The sequence below is a fragment of the Bactrocera dorsalis genome, unplaced genomic scaffold, assembly GCF_023373825.1.
Source record: "Bactrocera dorsalis isolate Fly_Bdor unplaced genomic scaffold, ASM2337382v1 BdCtg028, whole genome shotgun sequence".
NCBI classification, from domain to species: domain Eukaryota; kingdom Metazoa; phylum Arthropoda; class Insecta; order Diptera; family Tephritidae; genus Bactrocera; species Bactrocera dorsalis.
This window is the reverse complement of record NW_026038079.1, coordinates 114,901-128,327: the sequence shown is the minus strand read 5'-3', so window position 1 is coordinate 128,327 and position 13,427 is coordinate 114,901. Positions and strand designations below refer to the sequence as shown.

General features: G+C 38.5%; 1 protein-coding gene across 1 annotated transcript; it reads right to left on the bottom strand.

Annotated features, from left to right (window-relative positions):
* Positions 1 to 7: 7 nt before the first annotated feature.
* LOC105232272 (clusterin-associated protein 1 homolog) lies at positions 8 to 1,867 on the bottom strand. The gene is made up of 3 exons (XM_011213924.3): positions 1,702 to 1,867; positions 264 to 1,643; positions 8 to 203 (listed from the first exon to the last, which is right to left on the bottom strand). The coding sequence occupies exons 1-3, from the start codon at positions 1,721 to 1,723 to the stop codon at positions 94 to 96; spliced, it is 1,512 nt and encodes a 503-aa protein (XP_011212226.2). The 5' UTR covers positions 1,724 to 1,867; the 3' UTR covers positions 8 to 93.
* Positions 1,868 to 13,427: the final 11,560 nt, after the last annotated feature.

Below are 13,427 nucleotides of genomic sequence, written 5' to 3'. Positions count from 1 at the left end.
ACGGATTAGAGAAACACCAAGAAGTCATCAGTAAAATCTTCAGATCATTGAACGCTAAAAAGTTGTTTTCCGCTGCACACTGCACATGGCATTCTAGAAGTCCTCGTCACTGTGGTGTTCGGGCTTGCTTGCCGTCTTTGGACGCATTGGTAGCTCTCCGGTGATCTTCGAGATGCTTATATCGTCCATCGAATTGAGATCAACTAAAAATTATAACTCAAGCATTTATATCTCTTAAGAACTATTTCTAATATTTCACTTACAATCATCGTCGACGAAGCTCCCCAATTCTGCATTGAGATTGCCCAAAAGACCGCTTGGAGGCGGTCCACGCCCCATGTTAAGTAGACCACCCATGCCCAACTCACTATCCGAACTTCCGAATGAGCTCTCATCATCGTCATCCTCACCGCCCAATGTGGCACGATTGCTTAGCGTGCTCCCCAACGGACCTACGTCAGCCATGCCTACATCATCAATTGTGGCGCGATCACCATGATTGACGCCTGTCGGTCGTCGCGCACGTCCAGTTATCGGGCGACCATTTCGGGAAGTCGCCGTCCCCGGTCGCTTGCTCATGCGTCGCGTCGTCTCATCCATAAACTCGTTATAAGATTTTCTGTTGCGCAACATCAAATCCTCATCTCGGATGTCCGGAATCTCAGAATCAAGTCCAAAATTGCCGCGGCGCAACACGCCACTGCCATCAAGCTCCTCTTCGCCATTATTATCATCATCGTCCTCTATCAGACCCTCTGGTATAAAGGGCATTGAAGATTCTTGCGGCTTTTGCAGTAGCGGCGAGGCCACAGGGGTGCTACGCTTGGTGCGTGCCTCGTACTGTGCACGCAAGGCATCGCGCACATGCAGACGCAAGAAGTATTTCTGGAACAATGCTTGCAACTCCTTCTCACATTCCTCGAACTCCTGCATGTGCGCGGGTCGTATTTTCTGCAGAGCTTCTAAGCGCTGTTTAGTGCGTTCCAGCTCGGCGCGTTTGCGTTGCAACTTCGAAGATAGCGCGTTCATTTCCACGCGCGCATTCTCCAACTGTGCGCGACTGGACTGCAGTTTCAGCTGTGCGGCTGCAATAGCATTCTTCAGCGTACGCTCGGCCGAAGACAATTCCATCGGACGATTGGCCTGCGCCAGGCGTGCTTCTCTATGCAGCATCTCTTTGGCGAGCAGCTCATGTAGCGCTGTACCGCGTTGCGTTAAGTCCGCAGAGAGTTCACGTGCGCGCCGCAGATCATCCATTTTATCGCCGATATCGACCTGATTGAGACTGCGGTAGTTCTCCTCCTCATCCTTGTCCCCTGCCGACTGACGTGGTGCTATCAACATACGTGTGATCTTCTGCAGCTCTGCCGCAGTAACTGCGCTTGAGGCATACAGTTTGCGCGGATTCAGCTTGATGGCTGATTTCGTCACGAAAAACTCGGTGGCGGAGCGTATGAGCAGCACGCGGTCGTTCTCGGTGTCCACGCTGCCAGCAAGCACAACACCGGGCTCTAGCAGACTTGCGAACCATTGCAGCACCTCGGCGACGACGTGAAATGAAGCGAGGCTTCCGAAATTGTTGGCCAGTGCCTGCAGGGGGAACACATGCGGATAGCCAAGTAGCTTGAGGTGCTCAGCGAGGTCTGTGTACAGAAGCAAGTCGGAAAAAAATCTTAGACTTCTATCAAATACTACACTTACCGCGCACATCCTTGAACGACATTGTATTTATTCTAAATCAGCGGTGAATATTTCGGACTTTATTTCCAATTAAACTCGCAAGTTTTCGCAAAATTCTTCGACCGTTCACTACGGAGCTCTTACTGATTTGTTGTGGCTTGAAAAATATTTGTTTACCACACATCCTTTTTGCGCGTTGCTAGGATACGCTTGGTGGCATGGTAGCGCCAGTTTTAAATGCAACAAGTTGCAGAAAGTCAACATTTCAACCCTTAAAAACGTAAAAGAGAACTCTTCATTTTCGTGCTGAGAGTGGTGGATTTATGTATGCCTTTTCTGTCGCCTGGCTTAAAGTTTCTTGTACAAACAAGTTAATAGGGACTAACCTTACAGCAATGATATTCGTTGCTACCAACTCAAGTAGTGGATTTTGTACTAAGGAACTGCCAACATGACGTGAGATCTTACAAAAACTTGCGTCATATCTCTACACAGCCAGTTCACACCACAGAAACGTTCAGTAGGCTCTTTTCTAGCAATATGCTATTTTCATGCAAGGCTCTCGACTGGTTTTGAATGCCTTCAGCAATAGTAAAAGAGAATCATTTACACCTTCCTACATTTCTCGGTTTCAGCTGGCTTAACGAGAATTATATATGGACATATACTGAAGGCTGGCAACATAAAATGTGCACCTTCACACAATTCAGCACCAGTATTGATATCAATGTTTCGGCAACTTGTTGCTACCCGTAAAATGTAGCGCAACTTTGCACTGATAGAGATTACAGCGCTAAAAGGCGGCATATACACCTCTCCATATTACAAGTCGCTGCATGTGCTCTCTGTTGTTTTTAAACTTTACCACCGCCCCCTTCTGCACACAATTGCCCCCTCAATGTTGTGTTTTGTTCGCTTGCCAACATGTTGCGGTCGCCAGCGAACTATTGGAGCGCAGCCAGCGCAAGCGACATGGTTGAATGGAGCTCATTGCCCCCAAAATAAAATAAAATAAAATAAATTAAAATAAAATAAAATAAAATAAAATAAAATAAAATAAAATAAAATAAAATAAAATAAAATAAAATAAAATAAAATAAAATAAAATAAAATAAAATAAAATAAAATAAAATAAAATAAAATAAAATAAAATAAAATAAAATAAAATGAAATAAAATAAAATAAAATAAAATAAAATAAAATAAAATAAAATAAAATAAAATAAAATAAAATAAAATAAAATAAAATAAAATTAAATGTAACAAATAAAATTAAAAAAAAAATATAATTAATTTAAGTTAAGCATAAGTTAAAACATAAATTAATAAATAAAACATAAATTAAATAAATTTTAGGAATAAAGAAAAGAAATTAAAATAAGCAAGCCAAAACTGTATTTTTCCACTTAATTGGCAACTCTAGCTGCAATTGCTGCCGCATTGGAATTGCCGTTGTCGTTGTTGTTCTTCCAATTTATTATCTCATCCACAAGTTTTTGCTCATTGCATTGCATTTTCATGCACCGCAATTTTTTTCCTCCATTTTCTTAATAGATTTTGCTTTTGTAGCGTTTTGAGCGCACACACTCATACACGCGCAAGCACAGACTGTTAACTATCGTGCATTGTGGCACGCAGAGAGCAGCACAGCAACTGCAGCCAAGCTTTGTTGCCAACTGCAACGCGGGGAATTCTTTTAATTTTGTTTTTATTTCCACTTTGTTGTTGTTGTGGTTCGTGTTGCCTTCTCAGCGCTGCGTGGCGTTTGTGCATTTGTTAGCGAATGCATTGTGCCACCGCGCACCCCCTCCTGAAATGGCGCTCAGCTGAGGCTCAACAGCTGCGAACATCGCCTGCAGCTTATGCAACTGGATTATGTTGTAACTCGTGTCTCATATTTTGCATTTGAGCGGATATATGCGCTTGTGTTTGTGTATGGATATATGCGTGATTGTAATGCATTTGATTTTGTTTTTATTTTTATTTATTTAAGATTTTTATGGGGCACGTGTTGGCAGTTGTTGCTGCTCCATTTATCGCTCAATGTCAATGGAATAATAAAAACATAACAAACAACAACAAGTGTATTGATTTCAACGATTCTGCCACACTTATTTATGGTCTTTTGAGGCATTGAAAAGTTGTTTGTGCTTTTGGTTGGTGCGTGATATTGGACTCTTTGGACTATTATAATAAATCGTTATAGTATGCATTTCTCTACTTTCAAATCTTTATTTATTTTCTCGCGTTTCGAGGTCTTGGTTTTGGAACAAATTTTGTCCGTAATACCGCCACCTGGCAAAATTGGCGTTTTGTGGAAGCGGGTGTTAGAAAAAATGTCTTTACAGCAGTAAGATGGTGGCATGGAAGTAGACAGAGATAAATTGTATTCTTCAGAATGTCCGCACTCATAGATCGCATGAAGTATAAGACTTATCAATATCATCCGACATCAGATCCCAAATAGAACCGAATCAATTTAAGTAGAACTTATTTGCAATAATAAAATGATGATAGAACAAACTTGAAAACAGGGATGAAGTGAATTCTGTAAGCAGAGCAATTTTTGTGTTGAAAATACTTAGAATACACAAAACCTTCAAATCACTTGAAATGCCAGATGCGTAAAACCTACTTCTTACTATACTACGATGCATAGGCGTGGTCATCTGGATGTAGTAAAACGCAGAAGAAGCAGCTTCAGATCTGTAAGAACACTGCACTCTTACTGACAAAAGATGCCCCTTGATGTCCGGTCAAACACTAACACAACAAGGTCCGTATGTTTCCGCTTAAAAAACTCTCCTCTCCAAGCAGTTTCTACCGGGATGTTTTCGCAGAAACCTTCAGTGAGTACTTTGATTGAAGCAGAGCCGTCTCTTATTAACATCAAGAGATCCTTACGTGACTACGTCGACGCCGTTCACAGTGGGACTATTAATACCTTCACCAACACCCTTTTAGTGGATGGCGAACTTGGACTCAAACCACCGTCCACTTCTGACCAAGAGCTGGAGTTGCTACGAGAATGTAATGTGACCCTTGCGCAACTTCGTTCTGAATATTGTAGCCAGTTAAACTCCTACTTACCTAGAATCGACCCTGACATTCTAAATATAATGAGTCCCTGCATACACTAACCACCTCTTTGCATGCCCAACTAATCCTCCACCTTTCTCCCTATGGTCCGATCTGGTCCAAACAGCTCCGTTCAAGGGCCTACCATTAGATAACTTTGATGACAACCACCCTGAACATTACTTAGATAAGAGCAACGACAAAAATCTACTTCTTGCATTATGATTCACTCAAATTAGAAGCTCTTGATATACCCTTAAACTCTAGCTATAAAATATTTTGTCATAACTATCGTGGGTAACGATAATTTTTCTTCCTGGTAGAACTGCATAGAACCTAGTAGTACCTTCGAGAATTCAAAAGCGCTGCTTCATAGAAAATAAACACGTGTGTAGGAATGGGAATATGGTTTAGTCTGCCAAAAAATTAACTTACACAAAGAAAACGACAATTGATCTGAATTTCGACTTCTACAAATATCTTTCTTTATGAATAAACTTATTATATCTGTAAAACTACCACAATTTCTCTGATACTGGAAGAAGTAGAATCGAGTTTTCACTTCCAGTGGCTCATCTCAAATTCAAGTCACTGCTGATTTTATAGATTTTTTGAGCATAAAGTTGTTGTTTTCATTACATAAAAATATAATTCCGTTATACATACATATTGCTTACTGCCACTTCCTTATTTTAGTAGTTACATATGTTATTGTTGTACTTGTTATTTCCTGGTTGTTGTATGGAATTGTGGCACAGCAGGAGTCGACTGAGTAAACACGGAGGGTGGAGTTCTTATGCTGAGGTTGAGAACACTCTTTGTACTGTTTGCAGTCCCTTGTGTATTAACTTCAGGGATTATTACACAAGTATATATGTATGTAACATTTAGTTATAGTTACATAACGGAGAAATGCGTCTCAACTATCAAAATGTATTTGCATAACTTTAATTGTGCACATTTCACGCAACTGTACAGTTGCCTTTGAGCAATCCGTTTTGCTTTGTGTTCGTAACGATGTGATTTCGGTTATCAAAACTCCCTCAAGGAGAAAATTTCTGACAGCATGTTTCGCTCTGTAATGCCAAATCTACACGAGCTTTACTGGATATTTATGTAAATTAGTATCTGTAGTAATATGTGAAAGAGCTTAAGTTGATTTGTAAAGGGTGATCCATTTCGAGGTTTCTTACTTTTTTAAAGAAATAAACACAGAAACTTCAACTTTAGTGGGGAATGTTTATTATCGTTCAGAAGAACATTCTTCGGAATTTATTTTTGGAAGATTATCTCTTTCAAAAATTGGCCGCGGCTACATCTCAGATGGTTCATCTGTTGAGTCCAATTTTCGGTGACTCGTTTGAGCATTTCGACGGGTAACCTACGGATGACACGCGTTAAGTTTTGCTCCTAGACCTGAATCGAAGCGGGATTGTTCGCATAAACTTTAGACTATACATATCCCAACAGGAAAAAGTCTAACGGTGTGAAATAATCTTGTTGGGAAATCGACCGGCCCAAAACGTGAAATTATCCTAATTGTTCTCTCAATAAATCCATTGATTGATCAGATGTGTGGGAAGTGAGGCCATCTTGTGGAAAGAAAACGTAGCCGAGATCACGAGCTTCATGTGCTTGTGAAATGGGCCTCATCGCTGAACTAAATTTGGCTTGAAAACGTCAGAATTTCTTGGAACTTAGGTGTCGCAAACGCACCGTCATCCACTATATCGGTATTATATCAGTTTCAGTGTTGTTAGTGTTAACCTTTGATATAATTTTACGTCCTTTCATTCTTAAATGGCGCTATTTCCAACAAGAGTATATTTCAAGATACTTACATATAAATATTATAACAGAAATTAAATGTACTCAAGAACATCCAAGTAGAGTTGATTGTGTGCTACTGAGTCAAAAGCAGAACATATTTATCGCTTTTAATAAGTACAGTTAGAAATATAAGTTTTTAAAATAATTTGAAATTTAACAGTCGGAGCTGTTGCTGTTGCCGGTTTTCACTAAGTTTCCTAGATTTCCAGCTTACTTGTGGACTTGTCGCTGGCAAATCTCGACGAGCATAGAAAATAAACAGCTTGCCCTTTGCCACACAGCGTGTCAGAAGTTAATGGTGTAAACAGCTTAAAACATTTAAAATTGCCAACTAGTTTTCCACACACAAACACACACACACAGTCACATAAGCGTGAGTAGACTTGCGCTGTTTGTTGTTGCAGTTGGCAATTGCCTAGTGATTCTGCTAGAAGGAGGTCATAAAAATAACAGTAAAAACTTCCAACGTTTATGTAAGAATAACGGTAGCAGCCGCTAAGAACAGAGAAAGTGCTTGCCATTTTGGTGTGTCATAAAAGCAGCTTACATACTTACATATGTTAAACGGTCATATAAGAGAATGTGAGGATTTTTATAATAATTCATTTCATACATATATAGCCCATTTATAGGCCAGAAAAAAATATATACGAAATTTAAAATTTTATTTGATTACCTAGCCTACGATTATCTTGTGATTCTGAGCTAGACCTTGTGCCATCTTCTTCTTTAATGGCGTAGACACCGCTTAATCCAAGTGTATCCAGGTTTTTCTCCTCCTGGTCCTGCGTCAAATACTCACAGAGCTGAAGTATTTTCTTCCATCTGGACCATATGACTTAGCCAGCGCAGCCGATGTCTCTTGATTCGCTGAACTATGTTGTGTAATGCCTGCGTTATTAACCGTTGCCAATGTGCAAAAGGTCATCTTCCACAAAACCTTTTTCTCGAAAACTCGTCACGTCGACTCATCATGACTGAGAGAGGACTTTACTTCTAAATTGCCTACTCAGTCTGAAGTAGCACCTCGCAAGACTTATTCTGCGTTGGATTACGTTTGACGTTGTTATCGGTGTTAATGCTGTTTCCTAAATAGACGAAATTACATACACCTTTGAAGTTATGAGTCTCAACAGTGAAGTAGGAGCCTAGTCCCGAGTGCGACGACTGTTTGTTTGATGACAGAAAATATTTCGTCTTGCTCTCGTTCACTGCCAGACCCATCTGCTTCGCTTCCTTATCCATTCTGGAGAAAGCAGAACTAAAGGCGCGGGTATTGAGGCCAATGATATCGATATCGTACGCCAGTAGCTGTGTACCCTCACAGAAGATGGTACCTTCTCTGTTTAGTTCTCTGTTTCTCTCTCTCTCTGAACAGAGAAAATATATTTCCTTAAATAAAAAAATCAATAAAAAAAAAACAAAATTTCGTGAACTATTTTTTTTCTAACCTTTGACGTCAAATCAGCTCCAACACTGTAACAAATTTTTACCCTTTCCCTATCGCCAATCAAATTTAGTATGATTATGCCTCTATATTTGTAACTAAAATCGTCGATTGCCGCCACCATTCACCAATAAAACATATACACATAGGCATTTGCACACACACACTTCCAAGGAATGCTTTTGCCACATCTGTTGCCTGCACTCCTTAAATGATTGAATGCGTTTGGTCACCCAGAACATTCTCATTTTATTTTTATTGCGCCTGCTTAGTGTAATCGTTGTCTGCGACTGTGTTTCATTTTCAATCCTTTTTGTTATTGTTTGTGTTCTTTCATAATAGCCTTTGACACTGGTCGCCACCTATGTGACGGACACACACCCACATATCCTGTAAGCCATAAACTTGGGTGCCAGGCGGAGCACTCGTGAAGAATACGTAATCAATGTGTGTGTGCGTGTGATTGCCTAACCGTTTATCAACACCTACACAAGCGATTCTTCTTCGTCATAAAAATGTGAACGCTTGAGGCATTATATAAAGTGCAACCCGTAACGGTTTTGTAGTGTCACCCAGTTCTTACGTCTTATTTGCCATCGTGTCATATTTCAGATTCCACAATTCTTTTCTCTCAGCTGCTGACGTTAACACTTAACTATATTAATTTCACATACAAACAGTGAAAAAAGAGACTTCTTTGATACACAAAGGCACACTGGCATTTAGAGAAATTAGTATCAGTTTACGAATCTTCGTGATTATGTCACGCATTTGGAGTGGAAAATGTTTTTGTTTTTACTGTGGGCGCATTTATGGGATGGTATGTAGTACACTTTACCTCATGATAGCCGGGAATGAGGATGTTGAGTATACACCTGATCAAATTTGACTAGGACTGGTGCATCTGCAAGTTTTTTCCTACATTAGTTATTTTTATATATTTTGTGATTGACAGATATTTGCTGAGGTTTGTCTAGCGAATTTTCCATGCGAAAAAATTGCATAGAGAGTTTGTTTGAAATTTCGTGTTTCCAATGGAATCACGGCAGAAGATTCGGTGATAATGTCTCAGATGCATTTTGGGGAGTTGACTTTAACACAAACACCAGTTTTTGTGTGGTACAAAGCATTCAATGTTGTTCGTGAAGTCATCGAAAAATTACATAATGCGAGTCGTTCAACCTCCTCCGAAAATGATGAAAAAAACGAAAAAGTTACATAAGCACAGTTTCAAAAATGTAGGGATGGTCAGCAGAGGATCCCAACACCTCGTATGAATCAACTTAATCACTTTGGTTAATGACTTGGGCATGAAGCGTGTTCTAGCTAGACTCGTGTCAAAAGATTTGAGTACGCCGTCACATTCTAGCATGATTGTGGCTGACTTTTTATGCCAAGCCTAACGAAACGCGTTCTTTCTCGACTCGTCCTGATAAAGCTGAATTTTTTTCAAAGGGATCACCGTACCTGTACTCCGATCCCATATTCATGGAGAGCATTATATGGTATGTGCGATGAGACATGGGTTTAAGACATGCAAGCAAGTCAACAATCATTGGAAAGGCGGAAAAAAATAGAGCCGAAATAAAAAAAAAAATACGCCAAAGACGTTCAAAAATCAAGTTGATACTTATTGTTTTTTCGATATTCTTGGTATGATGCATCATGAATTTTTTCCGGAGAGACAGATGGTCAATAAGGAGTGAGAATATCCGTCGAAAACGACCGCAATTGTGGAAGAACAATTCTTGGACTTTACACGATTATAATACACCTTCCCATCGAGACACAATTGTGACCGAATTTAAAGCCAAAAAGGCAATGCATACCATCAATGAACCACCGTATTTACCGGCTTTCGATGGGATTAATTTTTCTTGTTCCTCAGAGCCGTTTTCAATCGATCGAAGAGATACAACAAAATTCGCTGAAGAGCTGAAGGCCATTCCAAAAAGTGCTTATGAAAAGTCGAGGACAGGAATTGTTGGCATAAGTGTATTACATCTAATGGGGACTACTTTGATACGTGTTCTACCACATTTTTAATCAAATAAATTAGCAAAATATCAATAAGAATATCTTTCCAGAGACTATCTTCTTCAATTAGCTCAATTTAACTGTATTAGTAAATTAATTATTATAGAAAATATTTATTGCATTTTCTTAATGTGTGTAACTTGCCAAGTCATGTCTATAATTAGTCTGTGTTATATACCTTCGATCATAAACATGTTTATTGTATGTTTGATGAGCTTATTTAACGTCTCATATTGTTTCACACCTTCGGTTCGTAAGTAGCTAGACAGCAATTAAATCTAATTAGTTAAACAACTAAACTTAAGGTATTTTATATAAACTTTTTTATACCCAAGATCAATGCGATCAATCTTCTTTACACCTTTGGGAAAACAATAAAGTAACATGATTTCAGACCTATGATTGTTAAATTATTGCAGGACCTTTTATATAAGGCGTTCAGAGTAATTGAAATTGGCTGTCAACCACGCTTTCCTTTCTCATAATAAAGCATTTGAGTGTTTCAAGCACAAAAATTGATACTGAATGCCTCAACCAAGAATTGTGAAATTTAGAAAAATTTCTAATAAGATCCTCTTGGGGGAAAATCACAATTTCCGTCCCTCTAAAGTGATTTTTAGTATCTTTGTGCAAATAAAATTCATTCGCGCTTGAAGGTGGTCCTACCTTACCCGCGTGTGTTTATTTTACCCACGTGAGTAGGTGCGAAGGCAATATTTATTTATAACTGACAATTTGCCTGCTGTTAACACAACTTAATCTACTGTGCATATAGAACATTTAACGCCTGATATTTGCTTGTTTGTGTGTATTGGTGTTTATAGGATGATCTACATCTTATTCGTACACACATGCATTTATGCAAATAAACGGCGAAGGTGTCTCTTAAGGTTAACAAAATATTTGTAGCATGTATGTGCGTGTGTATATAAACAAACTGTTGTAAATTTGCATGCAGGCGATAAATTGTTGCTCTTGAACCCGGAAACTCTACGAATTCTCTTAGTCTGCAATGAGATGCAAACGCAATTGCCCTTGAATGTGGCGCATGCATATTTTGCTGAACTCCGAAGGACATGAACGTGCGAAATATTTGCATATTTTTAATGCGAATTTGCTCTAAATTCAATTAAATGCTTTGCAGAAAATATTGCTATTTCATTTACATGTCAAATTTGTATGCAAATTTATATGTGCGTCGTCCTTGTGAGGCAAGAAATACTCAACACTTGCATTCCTTATTTCTTATGAATGTATGTGTGAGTATTCGGGATGTTACAGAATTCTTAATTTTCTAAACTCAAAAAGCCAACGAGCCGCAGCAGCACAGCATTCAGCTCTAATCGGACACAATTAATTCCAAGCCAAGCTGTTAGACCCAACCTGCCAGTTGGACTGGGGATTTGCATATTTAAAGAGTAAAATAAAAAAAAGAAAACAAATATCGATTGCGCATTCTGTGAGAATTAGCGATTGCCAAGGCCTAGTTAACGCATTTCAAAATAAGCTCAGGGTATAGAAAAGATAAATATATATTAAAATATTACCTACAAAAGAATTTACCAGTTTTAGACTAGTACGAACTTCAAATACACAGTGTAATTATCATATGTAATCCAGATGACACCCGTTGATGCTCTGTGGAATCGTTTGCTATCGAACGGCTCGGAGAGGTCCTTCTTGATCCTGACGGAGCTTTTGGTGTTGCTCAACGTCAGTTTACACAGCCTTATTAGTTTTGCGGGGATACCAAATTCAGACATCGCGGCATAAGGCAGCTCCTTTTCGTGATGTCGAAAGTAGCTTTAAAATCGACGAAAAGATGGTGAATGTCGTTTCTTTTTCGACGGGTCTTTTCCAAGATTTGGCGCATGGTAAATATCTAGTCAGTTGTTGATTTTCCAGATCTAAATCCACACTGATAAGGTCCAATCAGTTTGTTGACGTTGGGCATTATATGCGATATTTAGGAAACTTATCCCACGGCAGTTGGCGCAGATTCTGGGGTCTCTCCTTTTGTAGATCGGGCACAGCACACTTAAATTCAAACCGTCGGGCAGGCTTTCGTCCGATCATATTCTACAAAGAAGCTGATGAATGCTCCTTATCAGTTCTTCGCCGCAGTGTTTGAACAGTTCGGCCGGCAATTCATCGGCCCCCGCCTCTTTTGTTGTTCTTCAGACGCGTAATTGCTATTCGAACTTCTTCAACGTCTGCTCCATCGTCATTGATTGGGGTATCGGGTTCACCTTCTCTTGGCGTTAAGCTTTCACTACGATTCAGCTCGCTGGAGAAGTGTTCCCTCCGTAAGGAATTAAATTTTCAATTGTTTATTTTACCTTAAGTCTGTTTTACAAAGCTCAAATCTATCCAAACAGTTTTCGCAAAAACTATTGTCGTTAAAACAACCCTCAAAGTATTTTTTATTTCACATTTTTAGAACCAATGTTCAGCTACTAAATAAACCATGAAATGAAGACTAACTTTTAAGTCGTTAAATAAATAAGAATTGTTTTTTTTTTCTTCAAAACGTGTAAAGAAATGGTGTTGCAATAAAAACAATTAAATTTCTAAAACATTATTATCAGCACGAAATTTTTAGAATATCGACATTCTAAACTCTTATTGAAATTTGATTTACTTTATCAAAAATTATTTGAAATTCACTCGCAGACTAAGATTTATTGCTTCCGCTTTGAAAGGTTAAATATTCTGTGGTAACTTTGATTTAATAAATCAGTTTTTGATATAAGTAAGACCAATTAGGCTAATCGAAATCGACTTGGTTCTAAACATTCCATTTCAACGACCTCTAAAACGGCGAAGCAACAAGCCAATATTTTTCGGTCGATACTTATTTGGTAGAAGTGAATGTAACTGCATATTAATTGTGGTATTTATAATCCAACAACAATTAACATATTTAAATGAATAATTAATTACTTTGCCTAGTTTTAACAGCTTAAAGTTTTCCTATTTTCCTATTTCTGCGCATTTATAGTTTTAGATTTCTTAATTTAATCAATTAGCAATATTTGCCGTTGGGTTTAGATCAAATTGCTAATGGACTAAATTAAGTGATTTTCTGAGACGCTCCTTAGATTTTACATTCTGTTATTACTGCTGTTATTTATTCAAAATCCATGTGTATTCAAGTACAAAACGCACTTGCCTCTGAGCAAATATCTCAAAGTGTGAAATTCCAATTGGAACTAATTTCGCTTAGTAATTACTAGTGTTTTGCTGGTTTATTGTTGTTGCTGAGCAATTAGTCGTTTTTCGCACGTATAAGTGTATGTATGTGTATTTTCCAATGTGCTCATTGATTAGCTTTGCATTTAATTATAAATTGGAAG

Coding starts and splice junctions, on each gene's coding strand:
- LOC105232272 (XM_011213924.3), bottom strand. CDS start 1,723: ATGTCGTTCAAGGATGTGCGCG. Junction 1,644..1,701: donor GTCGTTCAAGGATGTGCGCG/GTAAGTGTAGTA, acceptor TTCTGTACACAG/ACCTCGCTGAGCACCTCAAG. Junction 204..263: donor GAGCTTCGTCGACGATGATT/GTAAGTGAAATA, acceptor TATAATTTTTAG/TTGATCTCAATTCGATGGAC.